Consider the following 24,268-nt stretch of genomic DNA (forward strand, 5'->3'; position numbering starts at 1 on the left):
AAGACGCGCGGGGACGCGAAAACGCGGAAAAGACGCGCGGGGATGCGGAAATGCGGAAAAGACGCAGAAAATACGCGCAAAGACGCGGAAACGCGGGAAAGACAATTGCAACGTGGTCAATCGGGACCGTGGTCAATTGCAACGTGGCCAATCGGGACCGTGGTCAATTGCAACGTGGTCAATCGGGATCGTGGTCAATCGCAACGTGGTCAATCGGGACCGTGGTCCATTGCAACGTGGTCAATCGGGACCGTGGTCAATTGCAACGTGGTCAATCGGGACCGTGGTCAATTGCAACGTGGTCAAGCGGGACCGTGGTCAATTGCAATGTGGTCGATCGTGACCGTGGTCAATTGCAACGTGGTCAAGTGAAAAGTCAAGTGAAAATGCTGGTCTGGTCGACGACGACGACGACGACCGGGACGAAGACGACCGGGACGAAGACGACGACAAAGACGTTTCTTAATCCAAAATTTAACAAATCTGACTTTTGCATTGCAATACCTCCACTCCTGGAGCACGTAGGAGAAAAGTAAAAACACTTTTATTATGCAAATCGTACCCATGCTATCGATTAAGCGCAGTCTTAATTTCGTCGGATCAGCCGTTGTTGAGATCCGAAAATCTGAGGGCCCGTCAACTCGTGTACTCGCGTAAACTTACACGGTCGGTCTCGCACGCGTGTACTAGCTACGCTTACACTTGGCGCGAGACACTACCGTGTCTCGTGATATCGCCAGTAATTCAAAACAATGATAAGTATTTTTCAAAAAACGACCTACACTGGCCAATGCTTTTATTCAATATAAAAACGATTGTTGAGACCATTATTCATATCTAGGTATTAAGCAAATACGTATGACCACTCTTTGTGTCTACATCCTAAACAAATAAGTATACGACGTCGTGCACGACAAGCCGAACATTAGATGCGTCATAAAAAGAACACTCGATGCGTCACAAAGGGAACGCTCGCTCGTCATCGAAAGGAAAGTGAACTCCCACCAATCCCCCAATCGCCGAACGGCGGAATCGTAAGAGCTCGACCGACCAATGGGCATGACGGGGAAAGGGGGGAGCGAGAAAAAAGGTTCGATAGCGTAGTCTTGAGACGACACAGTCCTTTAGAGATCGACAGCGAGTGAAGACGAGCGAGCTCCCGCGGCCAAAGGGGCATCAAAAACGAGTGTTCCAAAACGACGTGGCTCAGGGTACGTTACCCCCAGGCGTTGCCACCCCAAAAAAGGGCACAGAGAAAGAATCCATCGACGTGGCTTGGGGCCCGATACCCCAAGGCGTGCCACCTCGAGCAAAGCTCGAGCAAAGCGTTGCGACTCAAACGAAGTGGCTCGGGGCCCGATACCCCGAGGCGTTGCCACCTCGAGCAAAGCTCGAGCAAATCATTGCGACTCACCCAACGTGGCTCGGGGCCGAGACCCCAAGGCGTTGCCACCTCGAGCAAAGCTCGAGCAAAGCATTGCGACTCAACCAACGTGGCTCAGGGTACGATACCCCCAGGCGTTGCCACCTCGAGGAAAGCGTTGCTACCTCGAGCAAAGCGTACGTATTATAACACATCAAAATATAGATAATCTATAATAAGAATAAAACATAATGATACACACAATATTCCATTATTAATTAAATAAGCGAAACCACGGTGCAGTGGATAAAACCACCACACCGGATGCGAACAAGCGGCCAGGAAGAAAAATCGGCATGCCAGCTTTTTGCGGCGATTCTCAACTCTATTTACATAAGCGTCTTCTGACCAATCAAATATGATTTTAGAGCGATTAACATTGCAAATATTTCACCCGTAGAATTATTCCGCGTGTATATTTAACCGCACTGTTACATCATCTTTTCACTCTTTTATTCTTAGAGAGAAATATTATATGTTTACGTGAATTTATTAGAATTGTAAATGGCTATTATTAGAATTGTAAATGACGGGTATATAATTTTTTATCAATTGCTAAACAATTTTATTTTAATAAGATTTTGGTTGAAACCTTATTTAAAAGGAAGACGTACACTAATCAGTTTTATATAAATAACGTTTGCTTCCAACACGTTTGCCAATTTTAAAGGATTGAAGTATCTGTTGTTAAGGTATAATGCGCGAGGGGTATTGTAAGAAACTTGGCCAAGATTCTTCGGGGACGCTGTTTGTCAGCGAAGTTCAGCCAAATTTTCCGTTGAGAGACACTGGCCCCTTGTACATCGAAAGTTACGCGAGACGCGCGCGGGCTCAATAAAATTTATGATCGCCACCTAAACTGTTTGCAGGTGAATTATGGAGGAGAATAGTCGTAAGGAATAATCAGGTTAAATTGTATCTACACGACCGCCGGTGGTCGTTAATGTCCGATGTTTTGTTGAATACGCTGGCTGCACGAACGGCTTTTTTCTCTGCATAAAGTGCAATTAACAGAGAAATTACGGAGCATGCTAAAAATACTTATACATCTTTCAATGACAATCTTATTAAACGCAGTGATCACGTTTCTTTGTCCCCGCCTTCTCTATTTCTGTTGGGGAAATTATTATTATCTCTCGCAATTGCAAGTTTTCAATATCGTTTGTACATTTTAATAATGTTAGACTCGGGGATCACGTTTCTTTATCCCCTTCTTCTCCGTTTCTGTCGGAGAAATTATTATTGTCGGTAAAAAGAATTGTCAGACGACATTGGGCTGGCAGATGATTTATTTGTTTGATTCGACCGTACGGGTTGTGGTCCTTTTTAAGCAATTTGATAATAAATATTACGTCGTCGTTGTTAAATTAAAAACGGAGGTTTGACATCCATCTCTGGGCGTCACTCGGCGAACTACGTTCGACGGCACGTGCGTCCGACGTAACGACCACAGTAGGACTCAATTTGTTAATTAAGTACTGGCGATTCACGTTCTTTCAAAATTATTATCTCTCGCAATTGCAAAGTTTCAATATCGTTTGTTCATTTTAATATTGTTCATTGCGGGATTACGACGCGGTGTACGAAACACGACGCGAAATTAACGCAATGAATTGCCGTACGTTGCGTTAAGACCCCAAGATTCGCGCGGCGGGAAGACACGCGCGTTGATTGTACGCTCCGAAATTCATGGTCCATTTAACCGAGTTTTCCACGTGTGACCGTGCGTGCTCAGACGTATTATGCATTATCTACGCGCGGAGGAATGCGGCCCTGCATTTTCCCCGCTGGAAAATGGTATGCTCGGCTGGCTTTTCGCACGCTGCCGGAGCCCCCGCGCGCGACGACGACGCGCGATGTCGGCGCGAGGGCCGCGCCGCAATAGCGTTAGCGTTAACATAGATCCGCATATGTGCGTTATATTGAGTACGAGACGCGCGACGCCAAGAAGGTGGGTATTGCGGGTATAGGTTCGTGCGAAAGGCCACGTGCGTTGTTCGCGTAGCGTTGCGAGGGTTGCGTGCATCACAAATGACCGCCTAGAATCGATATAGAAACTGCGCGTCCTTTTTTTTTTTTTTTAAAAAAAGGGACTGTTCTTTCGTAGAATTTTCTCCCCCCATCGGATACGCAACTCATTTCCCACTCGCATACAAATGCGACGCGCTGCTCGGGAATAATTGCTGACGTCTGCGAGTCTTACGTTTCGCGTTGTCGGCGACAATAAACAACGTGGCAATTGCATCTAATCGTGCCGAGAATTCTCATAACTGTATGTTATATTTATTATATTGTTACTGCTCATTTTTTAACTGGTGTAAATGCAGCTCTGAGAATCGTGGAAAATGTGCGAGTCGAGTTGATTTATATCGAATAATTTACTTAAGTTATTTATTTTACGGTATATATTGGGGTTTACACCGCTCTGTTAGCATTGCGAAGCTAATTAAGTTAAATGGCAAATATTGAACCAAGTTATTTATAAACCGACGTAAAATCTTATTTGCCTTTTCATTTTATTGTGCATTCGGTTTGTTAATTTCTTAACATGACATTAACCTCGATATGTTAATTTGAATAATGAAATACAAAGGAAAGCAGATTACGTGATATAAGTAGCGACACAAACAGCTGATGTCATTGACCAATAAATAACAGGAGATAATATATATATATATAAATTACTTTCCATATGAAACATACAAATGTGAACGTACTGGTAGAGTGCGAGAGCAATTTATAAATCATGATAGATACTTAGTACTTTACTGCTTATTTGCCTCTTGTCGCTGTTATTTTATGTAGCAATGCAGATTTTTATTTGCACATAGAAATATCAATGCTGCAAATTAGTAATGATAAAATTTACGAACGTTATAGAGGAAAGAAGAGTCTTCAATTTATTATTACATTATAATATTGCATGTAGCTGAAAAGTGCATGTGGTAACTGAATTTCAGTTGTAAAATATGTACAGCTAATATTCAGTTACGGTAGCTAATATTTTGCTACTGTGCCTATTGTATTAGGTGCAAACCGTTTGCTGTGGTTTAGAAATTTATAGTTACAGCGGCATTTTTAGCAAATCATGATTAGCTTGAAATTGTTTTATCAGTGTGCATAATTATTAATTGGTCGTGAAACGCGTAAATAGATTGTCTGAGTTCTAAAAACCGAAAGATGCACGTTGGCGACAACTAACAAACAAAATCGTTATGTGGAAACGGTAATGAACTTTGTAAAAATATGTTTCTAGGATTCAGGTTAATCACTCGGTTATACCGCGTCGCGAAGAAGGAACGCGTTGTGCAAATAACTCTCCACTGTGCAATGATACGAGGACACTCTGGGAACGCGTGAGAGGTGTTAAGTGAAATGTTTCGCCGTAACTTTCATTAACAAGCGCACGAGAATTGAATCATTTCGAAGGAAGGCAATAAGAATGGAGAACGCAAGTCATCGAAATTATAAATCTATCGTTGTGATACAAACTGTACGAGCTATATTCTTCCAATCGTGTGTTCAAATTGCATTATTGCTCGAAGAAGTAAAAGGAACACATGACCAAGAATTTAAATATTCGATTATGAAACAATTAAAAATATGCAGTTTATTTATGTAAATGTCTATCCAAGTCTTTTAAATAATCTTTTAAGTGATCAATTGATTCCCTATTATTCTATATATTTTTGTTGCCTGTCAATTTCACGGAAGCCAATTTGGAAATTAATGCGGGGAACGGGGCGCAATTTTTTATGAATATGTTTAATTGCGTAAAATAAATTCATTGTGTAATAAAGTCTTTATGGTTGAATAAATTGGAAGGCGACGTGTTGTTTTCCAATTTATTGGATCGTCGTTTGTGAAATAAATGGAAAGAAGATAAAAAAGACTGAACGCCGACAACGGTGAAAGCTTTCTCCCTACCTAGACGGTACGCGTTTACTCGAGCCTGTGTGCTTCGCCATGCGAATCGGAGGTCAGCCTAGAATCAATAAAGTGCACAGTCCTGGCAGGGACTAAAACACACCACCGAATGGCAGACATATACACGTAAGGGCTTATGCAGTGGCTTCTGTTGGCGAACGATCACATTTTAATGAAAATAAAGCTTCTTCGCCCGAGGGAAGAGGAAGAGGGGGAAGGTGCAAATCTCAGGAGATTTCACAGGATTTTCAATAGTTGCTGGAACATTAGATTGCTGCAATTCTCCCGTAAAAAACACTGGCTCGCGGATGGAAACAATGCGATTTTCGTTGCGGATACAATTAATTTCCGTGTATATAGAATACTAACGTGTCTTAGCATAACTTGGAAATTAATTTACAACGAAGAAGAACGAAGAAAGGGAGAAAGTGGGAGGAAAGGATTTCTTGGTTAATCGAGTGTCCGATTAGAAATATTTTGCGGCCTAATTATGCGATTTTTCACCATTAAAATGGTCAGTTTTTTATTTCCGTTGGTGCTTAAAAATTTTTCAGGGATAAACGATCATCGATTAACCGACGATCAATTTAATCGGGAATCACTGGATCGTATAATGAAAAATTATAATTTGCAATTTAATTTTTATTGCGTAATTATGATCCAGTAAAAATGTTATTATAATAAGGAAATATTGAAAAATGCTTGAAAGTGATTTCGGTTAAATTTAGTAATGGATTTTGCGCTAAGATCCATGTAAGATCGTAGCTGGCTTGTCGTTGAGAGAAACAGACCGGATGCACACGCTGTCCAGTCGATCGTTCGGACATTTGCAAGCGAGTGATGCAAGATTTTCGCGATATTCCATCGCGTATGAAAGAGCGTTTTGTTACACGTACGCCACTGTGGCTCGGACAATTCATACGAGTGAAAAAAAGTAGCGTAGCAATTGCGCGTTCGCGACGGATCGCGGCGAGAAAGGCGCGGCTGCACGTGGACGCCAACTTTGTGTTGGCTTGCATCGATCTCGTCGCTATTGTTTCATGCGATTTCGCACTCGCAGTGGTAATCGCGTGTGCGCGTGTCAACAAAATGAGAAGCGAATAGATAAAAAAGAGTGCTCGGCAATGATTCGCTGGCATTTCTCTCTCCATGACGAGGAAGCCGTGTACTTAAGTAGTGCCATTAAGCTGACAACAAAAGTCGCTCGGAAATTAGAATTTAATCATTAGAGGCTGGAACGCGTTTCGCGGAAAACCACGCAATGTAAATATTATCAATTGCGTAACGAGATCGGCGTCGCAAATGAAGGTCCGCCAGCGAATCGCTGAGAAGACGCTCGGTTCACCATTGTCACTGGCTCGTAACGCCTAATCATAAGTCCCTCTCTAGCGATTTACCGGCTTCCAAGAAGACCATTTTTTTCATGTCGTGCCGTCGACGATTACGCTCGATGGCGCACTATACTCTGCCATTACACCGCGAATAATCTGCGTCGCGGTGCTCCCTGGAGTGGCAATATTTGCGACACGAAGTTTGTAAATTTTACTTGAGCGACAAGTGAATTTCTACTAGTTACTTACTTATAAATAAGTTCGTTAGTTGCTCGTAAATTAATTAATAGAAGTCATCGACTTCTATTATTAAGGATTGATTAAGGATGAAATGGACTTAATTTACAAGAAGAAACGCATATTTTTATAAAGCGAAGTAAATGCTTGAAATCTTTTGTAGCGTATAAGTCTGCTAGATTAATTTATTTATCTTGAATGAAAAATATAAATATTATTTATAAAAAAAAACGTATTCGACGTAATCGTTAAAGGATAAGAGAAGATCAAATTTTTCCAGCTTATTGTCTCAATATTAATTTCATATATAAAATTGTGACGTTTATTAATTATCTGTCAACTATATCTATCGACGTGTAATAATTTATATAAAATCTTTCATAATTATTATTTCATTGCGATATATAGTCGTGCATAAATCAAGATAATCTTTAATACGTCTGAGCTCTCGACTTCGATCGACCTTTTTCAATCTCGTTCAGCTTCCGAAAATCTCCGAGTACCATAATTATCGTTTCTATCTTCGTACGTCTTCGTAACTTTTAGCAAAAAAGAAAAAAAAAGGAGAAATAATGACCTGGACATTATCGATTGCGTAATTGCTGGTCTAATAAAATGCCGATCCAATTGCGTCCACTTTCCTTCGACCACGAGCAAACATTTGTCACGTGAATTATGTAATGTTTCGTCCTTTTGCGATCAGACACATGTCTAATTTCGATCGCGAAAGGGACAAAATAAGTTTGCGTATTCTTCATTACGAAGAGTGTGTTGGAAATGTCGCGACGATTACAATGCTGAAATAATCTGCGCGGTAAAATTGGCGCGACCTTTCGGGCCGCGTCGGAAAGCGCGTTTCACCTCGAACCCGATGCATTTTATGCGATATTTAAATAACTCGTTTTGATTGCGGATAACACGGTTCTGTGACCTGTTAATAATGAATATCATTAGTGTTGCTATAACAAAGACGAATAGGCAGCTTTCATGTAAAAAGCAGCGTACGTTGCTAGATGGAAAACTAGATAAATTTGAAAAAGATTTTCCGCAACATGATAGGAGTATAGTAATGTTTCACGTCAACAGAGATAATGTTCAGCAAAGCTTTACGTAAGGGCTGCCGACTAATATAAATAATGGACAGGATATCTATTGTATGTGTAAGCAAAATTTTCACATTCCGATATATACTTCTATCTCTAACATAAGAAAATTTCAAAGAGCTCTATTTTTCGCTTGGATACTAAAATGTTTGAATTACAAATAACTTTATCTACTTTATCGATAAAGATTTTCACATTCCGATATACTTCTATCTCTAAAAAAATTTCGAAGAGCTCTATTTTTCGGTTGGGTACTAAAATGTTTGAATTACAAATAACTTTATCTACTTTATCGATAAAGATATGCAAATATGGAGTGAAAATAAACATTTGACGAATCCTTTTTTTTTGCTAATATTTTATGTTGGGAAATGTCAGTGTATTAAATTGGGACATATTTATGATACGTCCGGTACGAAGATAAAAATCCATCTCTGGCATTTCCAGTATTGGTAGATATCCTGGCGGGCAAGAACGCGCGTGAAACGCGGTTCGCAACCGCACATTTAATTACTCAGGGGAGCGACTCTATCTAATCCTGTGCTCTATTGCAGACCTAGGGAGTCCGTTCTTCCCCGGTGGTCCTGAATTGTGGCATCATCCATTGGCGTATTCTACAGCCGGCGAATTACCGGGCACGCTGCAACATGCGACGCTGGTGCACCCGGCGTTACATCCTCAGGTCCCCGTACGTTCCTATCTTTGACTATCTGCAGACAAAGCTCTGGAGCCGCCGACGAGCGCCCCGATGCACGTTAGTGATACATGATCGTTATACTCGATTACTCTTACATGGTAACAAGGAGATTCATGAGGGTTCAAGGACCGAAGATGCTTTCGATCACGGCTACCTTGAGCCCTCGACTCCTGGATTCCCTCTACATTCTTGGTCGTCGAATTCTTTAGCGCTTTAGCCCCTCGGTCCCTTTTTTTCCGATGCCCTGATTCTTTTTTTTTTTTACATCTCGCGTAGACCTTTAGGTTTTATGAATCTCTAGAATGTTAGATTTTCGGGGGAAAAAATATTTAATCAAGATATTGTTGCTTTAAAAGTTTTACGCGAACTATATGTGACAGGTGTTTTATCGTCATCGCATCTGGAATAATTAACTCGAATAATTTGATTTTTCGATAAGGAGTGGATCGGAGTAGATTTTTCGATCTTCAATCTTTGTGATAAATATTTTCATGATAAAATTGTCAAGAGATAAAGTTAAATGGAGATAAAATTTTGCGCATCGAAAATTTTATTTCCAAATGTCATTCAATATTAATAGCCTATAATTCGAAACCTATGTATTTGTTTAGGGAATATCGTAATTGGAGCAGAAGGTCCATCGTTAAAATTTGATGCGGTGATGATACCTAATCCTGTATAAACATTACATAAAACCAGCATTAATACGACGTCCATAATGAATAATACCATGCGGATAAATAACATCTTCTCTATACATACACATGTAATGTTAGTCAGCGTATGTTCGAATATTACGCTTTGTATCGTCACAAAATCGATAGCGCAACTTGTCGTCGCACTGCGTGTCCTCACGTATTATGCAGAAACGTATAGCCGTGCGGGCATACGTCACGCTAGCTTCGAATCGCAGAGTTTCGAAGTTACCGCGATGCCTCCGTAGTTTGTCGCGACATGTATTAATTATGGTCGCCGTAGACCAACGTTAATAATTGCGCGGTTCACCCTTTCTCCGGTCTAGCCGCATCCGCCCTTTTAATTTTACGAGCTGAGAAAGAGTATTTAAAACTCGTGGACATTATGCGCTGATGATATCTACAGTTCGGGCTTATTTCATATAGTTATTAATGAAGATAGATGAAGAGTGTAAGGCGCAACCATAAATAACACCGATAAGCCGCATGTTAGGTAATTAGCAGCACCTAATCTAAGAGATATGGAAAATTAAATGAAGAGATATGTGAAGATATAGAAATAAGGGTACATACATTTTCCATATCGGAATCTTCGTTATTCTGGAAATTCGTCTTTCGTTTAAATTTTACATCGAACTCTGATATAAGATTGACTGGCGAGACTTTTCGTTTACCTTAATAGAGTTTTCGGTACGATAAAAAATTCGTCTTCTTATTTATTAAAGAATATTCGGAGAAAAGATCAATGTTCAATGAAAGCTCGTAGCTTGAAGAATCGGAATAATTGTTCGGCGCGAGTGTAGCCTCAATTTCCTTTGGGACATTGACGATTCGGTGGTACCGATCGCACCAAATCGCACGACTCTATCGATTCTTAATGTCGCATAAGCCTGTGCCAGGATCACATGGGTGCCTGTCACGCATTAATGCCGAGCCGCGACTCGCTCGTGAAATACGCTCTACTGATTTCTATGTGTGTGGACAAATAGCGCGACGACGTAGCCACGAATGTGGACGAACGTGATACAATCAGTTACTCTATCGATCGCATTGCGTACGACATCACTACGTAGCATGTGATGCTTTTTACACTGTAATAACGGATCGATATTATTTCATTACATTGCCACGGCAAATTGTGGAACAATTGAGGACGCGAGGATAAGGAATTGCGATACAATGTGTTCTTATATCCCGGTACTCGTAATCCCTGCTTAAAATCAATAGAAAGGATGGCCAAATTTTTTAATGCTGTTAATTGATTCAGGCATTTCTGGACTTTATGAATAGCATTAGCATTGCCAAACAGCATATTCGTTTGAACTTTGTGGTCTTTCGTATTTTGAACTTTTATATTTTTAGGACAGATCGGCAGATAATCTTGCATTTAAATAAGCCCTTGGGTTATCGTTTCGTATAGTTAAGTTCTTAAATCTATAAATCATTGCTGCATCGTTCACCTTAAAGTTCCTAACACTTAAAATTCTATAAGTGTGTGATTCTTTTTTCTCGTTTAATAACAGACACCGTTGCGGAAAAAAAAACTTTGCAAAAAGCGTAAAAGTGTGTTGTTTTGTAAAACATAAATTAAATTCTTAAAACCAATCTTCCACAAGAAACGTCGGATGTATGGAAAATGGTTATTTCATGGCGGGATATCGATTCAGCAAAAGGATTATGTCGTGGGAGCTTTTGGAAGGGACTAAAATTTTGCATGTCAATTTTGTACAGCTCACGCGAAATTCAGACACAAGACATTCTTATTACTAAAATTGAGAGCATTACCGATATTCCTCGAATTTACCCGCACGAGAGGGAAAATCTGTTGCATTGAACGTTTGATAAATCGAAGGCTCTCGAGCCCGGACTGCCGCGCTATTATTTCCTTTTTCTCCGTACGCATCTTGCCTTTCCTTTAACGGAAGTAAAAAGGAAGCGAATCTTGAGATATATCCACTTGAGGAATAACGAACCGAGAACCTGGTAGCAATAACGTCGGATCTTATTAAGTTGAATATCTTCTGCGATCCAACTCGATTAAACGCGTTCTCGAGCGACTTGGCGAAACCGAGAATGTCGTTGGCGAGATTTATCATCGCTTTGATAAGTTAATAACGGCACTCAATGCAAATGATTCAGAATCATTCCTTTCATATTGATGATATCTTTTACAGACATATTCGCGCACGTATAATTAGATGAGGAATCTACTGCGTTTTCTCGCGTTATATAATTTATTTCCGCGCGATTGGTTAGTTATATCAATTCTTATTTTCAACAAAAAGTATTGTACCGGTTGAAACAACTTCTTACGTTCTTAAGAGAAGAAAAAACAACGTGCTTCGATCTACAATCAGAAGGTGCACGCGTTGCCTGCTTCTCGTAGCAATTTGCAACGTACAATTTAAGACTTTTTACAAAAAAGATTAAGTACGTAACGTTCTAGAAGACATATTTAAATTGCAAAAGTTAAAACACACAGTGTTGAAATTTCGTTTTAGATTCTTCAGACACCTGTTTGTTTTTCGCGATACCTTCGCGAATGGCGCTTTCTTCGATCGAGGGAGCGCACTTCCTACGTCGGGGCGACCTTTAGGCTTGAGTTTTACTGTTTGAAAAGGTGCAATTTTTTTGTCGAAGGGACACATGTAGGGTTGGGAAGGACGAGGCGGACTGACGCAAACGCGTCGATCTGTGCGAACGGACCGACTACTCATGGCCGAGAGGAGCGAGCTGAGTGTATGACGGAAGTATTTATATTTTCCAGGCGCCTATGTCCCTGCCGCATCCTACGACGTTGACGTCGATACACGCGTCGCTGCCTCATTTTTTACCGTCGCCGGCACTGGCGTCACCGGTCGGATCACCCTCGTCACAGCCGAACATCGTCAGCAATGCGCAGTGCTCCACCCTCTTCGTGGCAAACCTGGGCCAGTTCGTGTCCGAGCATGAGCTAAAGGACATCTTCAGCAGGTCAGACATCTCACCCGTCCGCATTTTATTCCCTTAATCCGTAGCCGTACGCGAGCGAATCGAACGTGCTCGCCTATCGGTTGCGCTCGCTTATCGATTTATTATATTTATATATTCCGTGAGCCACACATGTGTGTAATTATCGAGATCCTAAGGACAGTTTTCAGAATGCACCGAGGTGCGTTATCGCCGTGTGGCAAAGGTGTAGGCGTCGCGGGATACATTTGCAAAAAAAAAATTAAGCACACCGGAGAAAAGTCTAAATATCTCCAACTTCAGAAAGTAGCTTCTTTTGCATCCCGTTGTTCTAAATAAAGTGACGAAATTGAATATTTCTTTTTTTATTATTATATCGGGAGCTTTTAGACCTCAATTTACATTTAATATTATTGTTAGATAAGATGCTATTTAAAGGCCGCGTTCATTGTGTAATGAACGCATAGATAATTAATTTTATTTTAACGCGACATGTCAGAAGATGCGGATGTTAATTATAATAAGAATGATAACGAAGATAATGAATTGCTTAAAATGACCAAGTCATGTTTATATCATGTGTTCTCATGCTGGCGGTAAATGCGCGCCAATTGCGATACGGGTACCGATACACGTGGGTCTTATCAGTGCACCACGTGGTGGCGATATCACGATGTCGTGGTGTATTCGGAACATTTGCTATCCTCTATGAACCAACAGCGAGAATATGGCGGTAAAAACATTTTTCAATTCTACGAATCAATTTTAGAATCGTCGAGCTTTTAATTCTCCAATATTTTATCCCACCCACCTTTAGATTACTTTATCCGGCGGAAATCTTTAGCGAAGAGAGTAAGAGATCTCTCGATTGTTGGACCGTTGACTTATATAAGTTGTACACACTCATTCAATCTGCAACGAGTCCAACAATTGGATTTGCCGTGTTTAAATAAAAAGAATTTCGTATTTACATAAACTCTTGTATTAAAACCAAATTTACCCACGAATAAGTTCTAGATGAACCAAAGATCGGAAGTTTTCCGTTTGAGGAAGTAGCTTGTTAACGTTTTACGTCACATAGTTATGTAACTTTAGCAAGGATACATGCATCCGAGGATTTCCTGTGTCGGGAAAAAAAAATGCCGTTAAAAAGCACAAGTCGCGACCGTAGCGCTTAATGGGTGCAATTCTTATCGTTTCGTGACGCTTAAAAAATTTGCGGAATGTCAGTACACTTGCTATTAATTATTACATTGTCGTACTTGACGCAGTCCTGATGTATATATCATGGACGGGAACCTTCGGGTCACTGAGAATGCTGAGCGCAAAACCATAATTAAACATGGTGACCCGCTAATTGCAAACGGAGATATTCGCAATTAGACTGCTCGCTTGAGTGTCAGCTATCCAACAAGCGGCAAAGTTAAAATATGTTATCCGGCCGGGCATAACAGTTGCGCTCGTGTAATAAATTATTTTCACGTGCCCCGCCATGCGGAACCTTCCCACGATCCTGAGTACGCCTCCGGTACGTCGTGAATCATTGAGTCGAGAATTACGAACTCTTTCGATATGTCTACGTTAAATCGGTTAAACCGCGGCTAATATCCGCTTTTCCGCATGTACATAAGTTTCTACGTAGGAATAGGAAAACCTGAGGATCCGGTAAAGAGTCGTTAATTTATCTTTGATTAATGCTGCGAACCACGTATTTGCAGTCGCGGGATTATAATAATTGCCGGTAAGAAGAGAAAGTTACGTGAATTTATTTTCTCTACGTAATTTTGCACTGCGAAACTGTATGATAGATGAAATTGCTCGATTATACTCTTTGTTTAATAGAATATTGGGAGTAGTTGCTTTGGTATTTCCGATATCGATTACTATGGTTATTAGAAAAAAAAAACGAAGAAAGGGAGCGACGAAGTTTAACAGTTGCATTGGAAGAAATTGTACACAATTTGAAGAAATTAACAGAGAGACATGATATGTCTTGTATCTTTATACACTTTATGACTCACAAATTATAAACTCAGAAATTCAAGGATCTAAATATTAACGGTGTAAAAATGTATACGTGTTTACCCAGTTTCTAAAAATAGATAATTATAAAGAGAGAAGAGAGTGTAGCATTGGAGAGTACATGTAGCTTACCTTCTTTTTACTTTAGAAATGCATACACAAATAGTTGAATCGAGAAGAATGAAAGTTTGGAAATAAAATAACCCCTCTCGATAATTATTCGACAAAAGAGTTTGAACAAAATCTAAAATTATTTTGCTCAGTTCAAGGTAATTTAATAGCACGAATCTGGAGAAAATATTTTCACCTTTCCTGCACAATCGTCGAATGGTGCATGTTAACCACTTCATGGTATACATATATTGACACGTTAGTTATTATATTGTAAATCGTCTTTTGTTTCTTATCGAGGAATGCATATCGTACTAAATAAATTTATCTAAGTTTCATTGTTGTTTATGGCACGACTACGGCTGGCAGTATCTGAAGTTCTTTTTATCTTTATTGTTTGTTTTGATTCAAATTTTTTATTCAAATACCATTTTTATCATATTTACACAGTTGAAAAATTTGTGTTTTCTTGTTAAAAAAGATGCCGGTTAAAGTTTTTGTGTTAAATGTTTAACACATTCATGTTAAATTATTAAAATAAGTGAAAAGAAATGTTAAAACAACAGAATGTGTGCTTATTTTTCAATCTTACACAATACATATGTTCTATAATATATTATTAGTAACGAGATTTATCTGTTCAAATTTACAGAATAAAATGTTGATTTTGAACAGTCATTTGACTTATTACATCTGTAAAACGTAAAAATTACATTTTTAAAATTCATTTTGTCCTTAAAAATGTGTTAATTTTCCGCAAAATTTATCTCAAATTATTTCGAGATTTAAATTTATTCTGTATTAAAATATTAACGCAAGAGATAACACAAAGATAAAAAAATAAAGAGTATTAGTGTGATCATTTGACATATCCATATTATGTTAAATTAACACAAAAATTTGTGTGGACCGTTTGAGACATGCGATATCTGTTAAATTTAACACAAACTTTTCAACTGTGTACGTTTCAAACATCAGTTACAGAATCTGCAGTTAATCGATCCTCGAAAATTCTCACGAGGTATTAAGAATCGCTAATAACAATGTCCCCGACACACAGCGTACGAATAGCGATCCAGAGGATGCGATCCACTCTTTCGAGTTTCGTCGCTGACTGAAGTCTGCGCGCGACTGTCTCGCAAGTTCCGTTGCCAATAGAGAGGGCTCTTCCTCTCCTCGTATAATTAGCCCGCGAAATCTCATTATCCCGCAAACCCCAGAGTTCTGCAGTATGAATTCGTAAGTGAGTGCCTGAGTTAATTACACGCGTTTGCACGTGCGAGAGGCGCGCTGCGCATTCTGCAATTTTCGGTAGCTCGCGGGAGTATTCGACGGAATTTCGTCGTCGACGACGTGAATACATTGTGCTCGTCGCATGTAATTCATCCGTTGTTCTTGCACGGGTAATTATATCACATTAATACGCTTGAGAAAAAGTACATTTCGTCATTGACGAGAATACAGAATTTTACGATCTTGCGAAAATATTTCGGACTGTGCAACGTATAGGATTGTTCGAAAATAAAATTGCTAAGTACCTTGCAAGTAATGATGCTATGAAAATTACATATTAAATACTAATTAAAAGAAACATTTGTTAAAGGTAATTTGAAAACGCAGCTGTGTTTCAATTTTATATTCCTGATATCATTTTTAATCGTTTTTAATTAAAAATTTTTTAATAAATATAATTACTGCTTACTTTTTATTATAATCACTAATTTTAAATGTTGAAAAATTCTCTTATCTAATTGTTTCTTAAAAATGGGAGATTTAATATGACTCTATAGAATTATGCAAGTCGCTGGATCCATGAATTTGTGAGCTCACACGTGCGTTCTCATAGATTCGTGTGCACGAATCAGTTTGCGAATCTTTAAATTTGTGAATTCTACATTTATGTTTATTCTGTTGTGCATCCGTGGACAATGATAAACAAGGGAATTGAATACATTGACCATAGTAATCGAAGGATAACAAGCAAAACATCAAGCTCGCCTAAATTTAATCGTCGTGCCGAGGGCGCGATAATAGTCGAAATTGTGCAAGTCCGTCGTGAACGCCGAAAGCTTTGTACTAACAGCACCGCCTCCAAACATCACTGACATCCGCTAATCATTTGCCACCGTCGTAGATTGTAGGCATATAGGACGCACCTGTACTAGTACCCGTACCAATGCCATACGACCAGTGCCGTTTACTAATTGTCGGTGTGCTGAACGGGTTTGCACGGAGGGTAATGTCCCTGTATCGCGAACCATCGACTAATCGCGGATTTGTAAATTGTATGCACTGTGAACCTAATACAAAAGGCTTGAAACGGAAGGAGCAATGTGGTGTACAATGGAAAGGGAGATACGAGAATTTTTATTAACCATCTTATTGTTTGTTATGAAATGAGTAAACGAAGAATGATAATTAAGAGAATCTATCGCGTGTAGATATGCTTCTTTCTATAATTTTTCAAACATTCGACCACGTTTTAACAGATAATTTCAATTATTTACCCGCTGTTTCATACGTTTAAGAAAGATTTTGCAAAAACAATAATTGTACAGATTAGTTTTTTTTCCCTTAATTTCGATAACTTTCTCTTTTTACGTACATACATGTGTGTATCGTATGTATGTACGTAATTATCTCTGAACACGTAAAATTCCCCCCAAATAATTTGCGCACACGTACATGCTGAAGGAAATAATTCACAGCTGTTAACGATCTAAATTCGATCCTGAGTTTGTGTCGCATCCCCTCCGTGTAATCACCCCATGTCGGCACCGCCTGACACCACCGACACCATTAATGGCAACCAAGCAGTAACCAAGACCCCCGCCAAACCTCTCTAAACTTCCCCTTTACCAAAGTACTGTCTTTACGACTAACTAGAGCACGTATTGTACGCTTCTCTTATTTGTGCACAGTTTTCCTGGTTTCTCCCGGCTTCGTATGCACACGAAGGGAGGGTCGCCAGTGGCCTTTGTCGAATATCAAGACGTTCGCTACGCGGCCCAGGCGATGGCCACTCTCCAAGGATCCTTTCTCCTCTCCTCCGACCGGGGAGCGATACGAATCGAATATGCAAAGTCAAAAATGGCCGAGGTGGGCTTTACAAATCTCTGGATCGAAGTAGGTTCCACTTTATGCTACGATAGACCGCTGCAAAGTACGCGGAGGGCGGCTCTATTTGAAGTAGGCGAGCTTTCGTACGAGGTATTCGCGAGCTCGCAACCCTCAGGTGTTTGTTTCTCTCGTGGTATTCATAAGGCGAAGACGATGCTTCCGAGAAGGATCTTGGCGCGCGCGCGAGGATTTTAGCGAGGGCGTTTCTCGCGCACTTTGCACATGTTGAGAGCCTCGATGAGAGTATTTATCGCGGTCAAGCGTGGAGCTTGCGTACCTTCGAATACCCAGGGGTCTCGCTTATGCGCCCAAGTCCTTAACACAAGTGTTTACTGTGATCTAGCACGAGACTTTTGCACATACACGAGGCTTTGGGTGGTCCGCCCTACGGTAGAGCCGCCTCCGCGTAAATGCGATCAACGGCGAATACGCAGGGCTGTACTTTTGCCAACATTTTATGTCTTACTTTTATTCCGTGTCATTTAATAATTATTGTTATTATACTCTAACGTTCATAATATTTCACTCTTTAAAAGTTAATCAGTGGATCATCACTGAAACCAGTGAATTGCCACATCAGATCCTCTAGAGAATATATAGAAAGTATGAATATTAATTTATTCGACGAATATCTTAATGAAACGCGAAGATGAAATATTATCTATTAACAGTTTTTTCTACCTGCGATTTATAGTCTTCGTAACACAACAAAATTAGAAATTGATAAGAAATATAAATTTCTAATTTTATGTAAAGAAGACATAAGAAAAATTAATAAAATTAGAAAAAAATATATACAATAGTGCTATAAATAAAATATCTAAAATACAAAAATGTCAATAGTGAAATTTAAATAACAAATCTTTAAAAGTAAAATGCTGTATAAAGCAATGTTTTATCGGAACTATGTATGAGTACAGCTGTGCGTTTTCGTCTAGGGATCGATATCGGTGTAATTTCGATGAGTCTATGTATATCGATGCTGCAGATATAAAAAATCTGATATTGTATACCATTTATAAAGTCGCGGAAACGGCACATTTTTCTACATCTGTAGCGTCGAAGCTGACGTCACCGAAGTGATATCGATTTCGAAATCTTAATTTTTGTCGTCGGCACCGAAATGCATTGGGCCCAGTGGATCCTGGATCCAATTATTCGGTCATTATTCGATCTAACTCACGCGGTTTCGCCCTCGAAAGCGTTTGTGCCCCGAGGCGCCAGACAGGCCGTCACTTTGAAGGCCAATTAAATCTGGCCGAAAGACCGACGACGGCTGTCCCGTCGAGGACTCGTATCCGAACAGTAGATGCACTCTCGTGCGCTGGTGCCAATTGTCAATTATCCGCCGTTAATCGCCTACCAAACATGTGAAAGCCGGCGAATCTGTCCGTCTTTCTTTCCTTCTTTTTTTTTCTCTTTCTCTTTATCTCTCTATTGCTCGATTGAGATACACGTTTCCCATTTCTGCGATCGGAACGTATAATTTTTTTTATCTGTTTTGTATTATTTTTTTTTATGATTTTCCCCTTTTCAAATTTTTGCACGATTTTCAAACAGAGACTTAATTATAATTCCGAAGAGTTCAGATTTCGACGCTAGAGACAGGCAGAAATGATTTCGATATCTATTTCTGGCGGATGGGATTGCGATACTTGATAGCAAGGTAAATTTTATCGTGGCACTGAAAATTGAACTCATCCAAATTATACGGTTTCGATCCTAGATTCCAAGTTATCTCTTTTTCCAGTTGTATTCTCTTCATGCTCCTTCTTTATCGATGCCTGTGTTTGTCGATTTGCTCGTTCTTACGGTGCAATTCCCTTCATACGAAATCCTTTCCTTTCCTGTATGTTTATTTCCGCTGTATCAAATTTATCTTTGTTTTACTGTATCATATAGATATGACGAGCACTATGCACCATCCTGTAGCAACGTTATACTAATTGGTTGTAGTAATGCTTGGGGAAAGATTGGCTGTATACAATATTCGAATCCATTTTATTGATTGAAATTACTTTTGGCTTTGTGATAATGAAGTGTCTTTAATGTTTTCGTTACATATTCAATGTGATAAACTTTGTATATATTTTAAGTTTTCGTCGAGATGCAATCGCTTCCTATTCTTACATCGTCGGGTGAAATGTACATTTAAATGTTTGTACAAAAATATTTGATATGTATAAAAACAAAGACGGTTTGATACGTTTCTTTTATGTTTCGATCGAATTTTACATCAGTCTAAGCAAAACGAATTTCAAAAATTATGACAACGGTTCATGTAAGATAAAAAAGAGGAAAGTCAGACACAACGATGATTCTGAGGTTCCGCTTTTAATCAAGACCGTATTTCCGTCGATGAAGGAAGATTTGTCGGACATTTAAGGATCGATTCCACTCACGTAATTTAAGGGCTGAACTAAGTTCAACTCACAGGTTATCCAACCGCTAAAAGGATTGAACTAATTAATTAGCTAAGTAATTAAGCTGCGTTAAATGAGGCTGGCGGAGTTGTTCGCTTGGTCGAAATATCGTAGTAATATTTCGGTAAAGCTCATAACAGCTATGATATTATTTGCGTGTGACATTCGACATGCGTAACTGACACGTCAAGAAAAAAGTTTGCATCATTTTTCAGTTAAATAGAGAATAATAACCGTGCAAGTGAATGATAAAAGAATGCAAGGACGCAAGTCCTTTAAGTCCAGGAGTTGAATTAATTCTTTTAGGCAAAATTTATGTAGCCTAAATCCAATTATTTCAATTGTTCTCACCTTTTCTTATTTTTTTAACCTTATGTCTAAAAACGAATTATAATAATTAAATTAAAACTACACAGTTGAAAAAATTTGTGTTAAATTTAACAGATATCACATGTCCCAAACGGTTCGCACAAATTTCTGTGTTAATTTAACATAATATGGATATGCATGATCACACTAATACTCTGTTAATATTTCAACACAAAATAAATGCAAATCTCAAAGTAATTTGAAATAAATTTTGTTACTAATAATATAGGACATATGTATTGTGTCAGATAAAAAATTAGTACGCATTGTGTTGTTTTAGCATTTCTTTTCAAGTATTGTAATAATTTTACATTCGAGGTCAATTAACACAAAAATTTTAACCGGTATTTTCTTTAACAAGAAAACACAAATTTTTGCAACTGTGTAACTATACGCAATGTTAACGGAATAAAAGGTACTTGAAAAATTAGAACGGACCTCGAAGAAATATGGACTTTTACTGCATGTTCGAAATATGTGGGAGGCTGAAAGATAGAATTAAAGGATTCGGCAATCTCTACATTCGAAACGTCCGGAAATGGAATCGCGTCGGGGCAGAAGTGTGTCACCAAAAATTGATCGGACGTTATAAAAGGGCGCTTCGGATCGACCTTACCCTTTAAAATCGCTGGATCGATATCGTTCACTTGCAGTTGCGATTGTGTAGCAACTTGTTTATTTATACGTGACGCCGAAAAGTTGCGATTGGTCACGGCTATAAACGTGAAGCTGCGCGGCTACAGATCGACCTCCCCATGTTCGAATTAAACGATCGATACCAGCTTGGGGCTGGGCACGGCCGAACACGTCATCGTTAATTCACGTCGTTTTATAAAGACGTCTGGCACCGCAGCATTCACCTCGTGGGATACTCGAGTTGAAGCTGAATTAAAACTCTTGCCCTTTTCGCAAACATTTAATCCTATGAATATTTTCTCTCCGCCTCGTCCTCACTGTGCACACGTATATCAGAAAATCTTTTGCATTTAATAGATGAGGGGAACCTTTTTATAGGATTGTTGAGAAACAGCAGAGACTCACGAGACTCGGGCTCTTGAATAATCGAGTTTTTAATTTTTGACTTCTGAGAGAAAAGTTCCCTGGGTTTTTATATTTTCGTAATTCGTTTGCGTCGATTTGTTCCCTAGAATTTCTAAGATTCTTCACTTTCTGGATTTCTAAACTCTCCAATTTCTTTATCTACCTTTTAATGTTTCTTTGCTAGATCGTATTTATTGATATAAATTTAAACGCATCGTTTTTTTCTTTCTCTACTTTTGTATACATATAAATATCCTTTATTGTACATTTATATTGTAAAATAATTCTTTACGTATAATTAAATACATTATTTTCATTCAAAATTTAATACTCGATTATTATATACACAACACATTCGATGCAACTTTTCTTGGAAAATTTTTACAGTACTAATACGCCGTGGAAAAATATTGTCGTAAGATTTCTATTACTTTATTTCCTTACGTCGCCCTGTCTTGAGTCTACCGTTGGTATGTAAATACGTTTTATTCATAAAATCTCCGTTTCCGCGAGATTTCTTTCCCAAGACACAACAAAATTCAATCTATCCGTCTATATCCCTTATATCTTCTGCTTCCCTTATTATATCCTCCTTTTCTTCGGTCGTGTACATGCTCCTTCGTCGACCGAGAGCTTTGAACAAACCGTGAAAGAGCGCTTTTCAGCACAGTCACGTCCTAATGAGGTACGCAAATTACTCAATGGCAATGTCGTCTCTTCAGCTTCACGCGGACACTCTTTATGTGGTAACAAGACAAATGTAGGTTGTCCTTTCATCCTCGTTCGGACCCTCGACCGAGTCTTTTTTCAAACTGTCACTACGTGTGACTTTGAGAACCGGTGTTGAAAAAAAAAGATTCGTTATGAATGACCATCGGCTTTCGGGGTCTTGAGCGTTCGCGTCTTGGAATATTCAAAATTCGACTTGAGCAGTTCTTAGGGACTTGAATTTTCTCTGAACACATTCGAGCAACAATATTATCCAGCGTAGCTTAAAGATGATGCAATTTTCTTTCTTGTGTGTATATTATTAAGAATATCTGTTGTACGTAACGGCATAGCGGCGAGAAACTTAAAGAAATTGTTGTGTTTCAGAAAGAAGTAATTAATTCCGTCTGTGATGGTCTCGCGTATTAGTGACATGCGATTTAAATATGAAAGCGTCATCTCGTTGCAATTAGGTGATCTCTTCTTGCGTGTCGCGTTTCGAGCGTGCATGTATCCACGAATCGTTCTAACCGCATGCCTCGACTTTTCAGGGATCAAAGAGACAAGAAAACGGCCAACCTTAAGATCGACATCAACGGCATGTAAGAAGGCAGATTATCGGGTTGCCGGAGGAGACGACAGGACGTGCGTAGGACAGAATATCCATCGGAAAACAAGACACGAGGAAGAACCATACAAGAAATCGCACGCTATTGAGCAGTTGAAGACTCGTTGACGAGAGATCGCAGGGAGCGAGCGTAGGAGCGCGAGAGCAGCAAACACACACATACACATATACGCGCACACACACGCATACACACATACACATGAAGAAGAAAAGAAGAGGAGAGACGCAAAAATTGCGAGTGTGGGTGGAAGGGTGAGAGATCCCGGTCGCTCCCTTCCGCCCGGAAGGGACACAGCGAGCACGTCGGTAGGCAAATTCTTGTAAATTCTTCGACGTTGCAGAGCGGAGAGGCGTGTTGGTTCGCGCGACTCTAGCGGGGGGCCCAATATAATCACATAATAATTCCTAGGTATATATATTTTTTAACGAACTTAACTTATCTCGATTCGCGTACCTACCTTTACCTACTATTTATTTTCACCGTGTCTTTGATCGCGATCGACGACGACGAAGCGAGAGACAAGGGGCTGGGGGTGGGAGGGATGATAAAGAGGTGAGATCGAAGAGGAGGCAGCGGAAGAACGAAGGATGGCGAGGAAGCGAATTTTGTTTCTTGTATGTGTACGCATACGTAAAGAAAAATGGCACTCTTCGCAGTCACACGCGCACGTTATATCGCGATATTTGTTAACACGTACACGTATACAATACACACACACAAAAATACATTTACACGCGACAGTCGCGAAGATTTTATCAGACATATCATGCCACCCAGGGGTGTATCCGCGATGTATCATGTAAATTGCATTCAACGATAATCTATTGGGTGTTTTGGAAAGGGAACTTGTAAAAAAATTCGCTAAATAAGTCATTACATCGAGCTCGAGCTTTTCGAATTGTTCGTATCGGTGGAAAAGTAATAAGTCGTGAGAATCGAGTCTCGCAAAAAAGAAAAAAGAAATCAAGCTCATTAACGCGCGATTGAAGCGCGCGTGATAGAACAATGCGAATCCCGGTGGCGGCTCTAACGCGAAATTGCGTATTCCACACACTGAAACGATACAAGCGAGGCGAAGATGAGTACATCAAGCTTAATACCAAAGGTGCCCTAAGAAGCGTGTATTTATGTTTTATCATCGGCGCGTCGCGCGAAGCACGAGCGCGCGTACATTTAACTATTGTATCTTGTTAAGAAGAGTCTAGTGTCCTAGGTGAGGATGAAGGAAGTGAGAGGGAGAGGGAGAGAAACACAGAGAGAGAGAGTGAGAGAGAGAGGGGGGGGGGAGAAAGTGAAGGAGCGAATGGGTGTATGTGTGTGCGTCGTGTGCGAGCGTGAGGGAGAGGAAGGAAGAGAATATCCCAGCTGAAATACAAGCGAGAATGGAGCTGCGAATGCGAGAGAACATGCACGGCGACAGGAGGAGAGGAAGGAAAAAGAGAATCAACCCGAACGAGAGTATGATAAGTGAGAGATGCGAGGG

The 24,268-nt window shown here is 39.7% G+C and overlaps 1 protein-coding gene across 3 annotated transcripts in view; it reads left to right on the forward strand.

Moving 5' to 3' along the window:
* Positions 1 to 24,039, forward strand: part of LOC105569245 (protein couch potato) — an 84,705-nt gene extending 60,666 nt beyond the window's left edge. Inside the window, exons 6-10 of one of the 3 annotated variants that reach the window (XM_012025547.1) lie at positions 8,576 to 8,709; positions 12,181 to 12,386; positions 17,417 to 17,621; positions 22,544 to 22,629; positions 22,708 to 24,039. In XM_012025547.1, the coding sequence (XP_011880937.1) occupies positions 8,576 to 8,709; positions 12,181 to 12,386; positions 17,417 to 17,621; positions 22,544 to 22,585 (587 nt within the window). In that variant the 3' untranslated portion in view covers positions 22,586 to 22,629; positions 22,708 to 24,039. The remainder of the gene's footprint in view (positions 1 to 8,575; positions 8,710 to 12,180; positions 12,387 to 17,416; positions 17,622 to 22,543; positions 22,630 to 22,707) is intronic. The other 2 variants (XM_012025548.1, XM_012025549.1) reach the window with 2 other exon arrangements.
* Positions 24,040 to 24,268: the final 229 nt, after the last annotated feature.

Source organism: Vollenhovia emeryi, unplaced genomic scaffold (genome assembly GCF_000949405.1).
Source record: "Vollenhovia emeryi isolate VEMERY1.0 unplaced genomic scaffold, V.emery_V1.0 DF939125.1, whole genome shotgun sequence".
Classification (NCBI taxonomy): Eukaryota; Metazoa; Arthropoda; class Insecta; order Hymenoptera; family Formicidae; genus Vollenhovia; species Vollenhovia emeryi.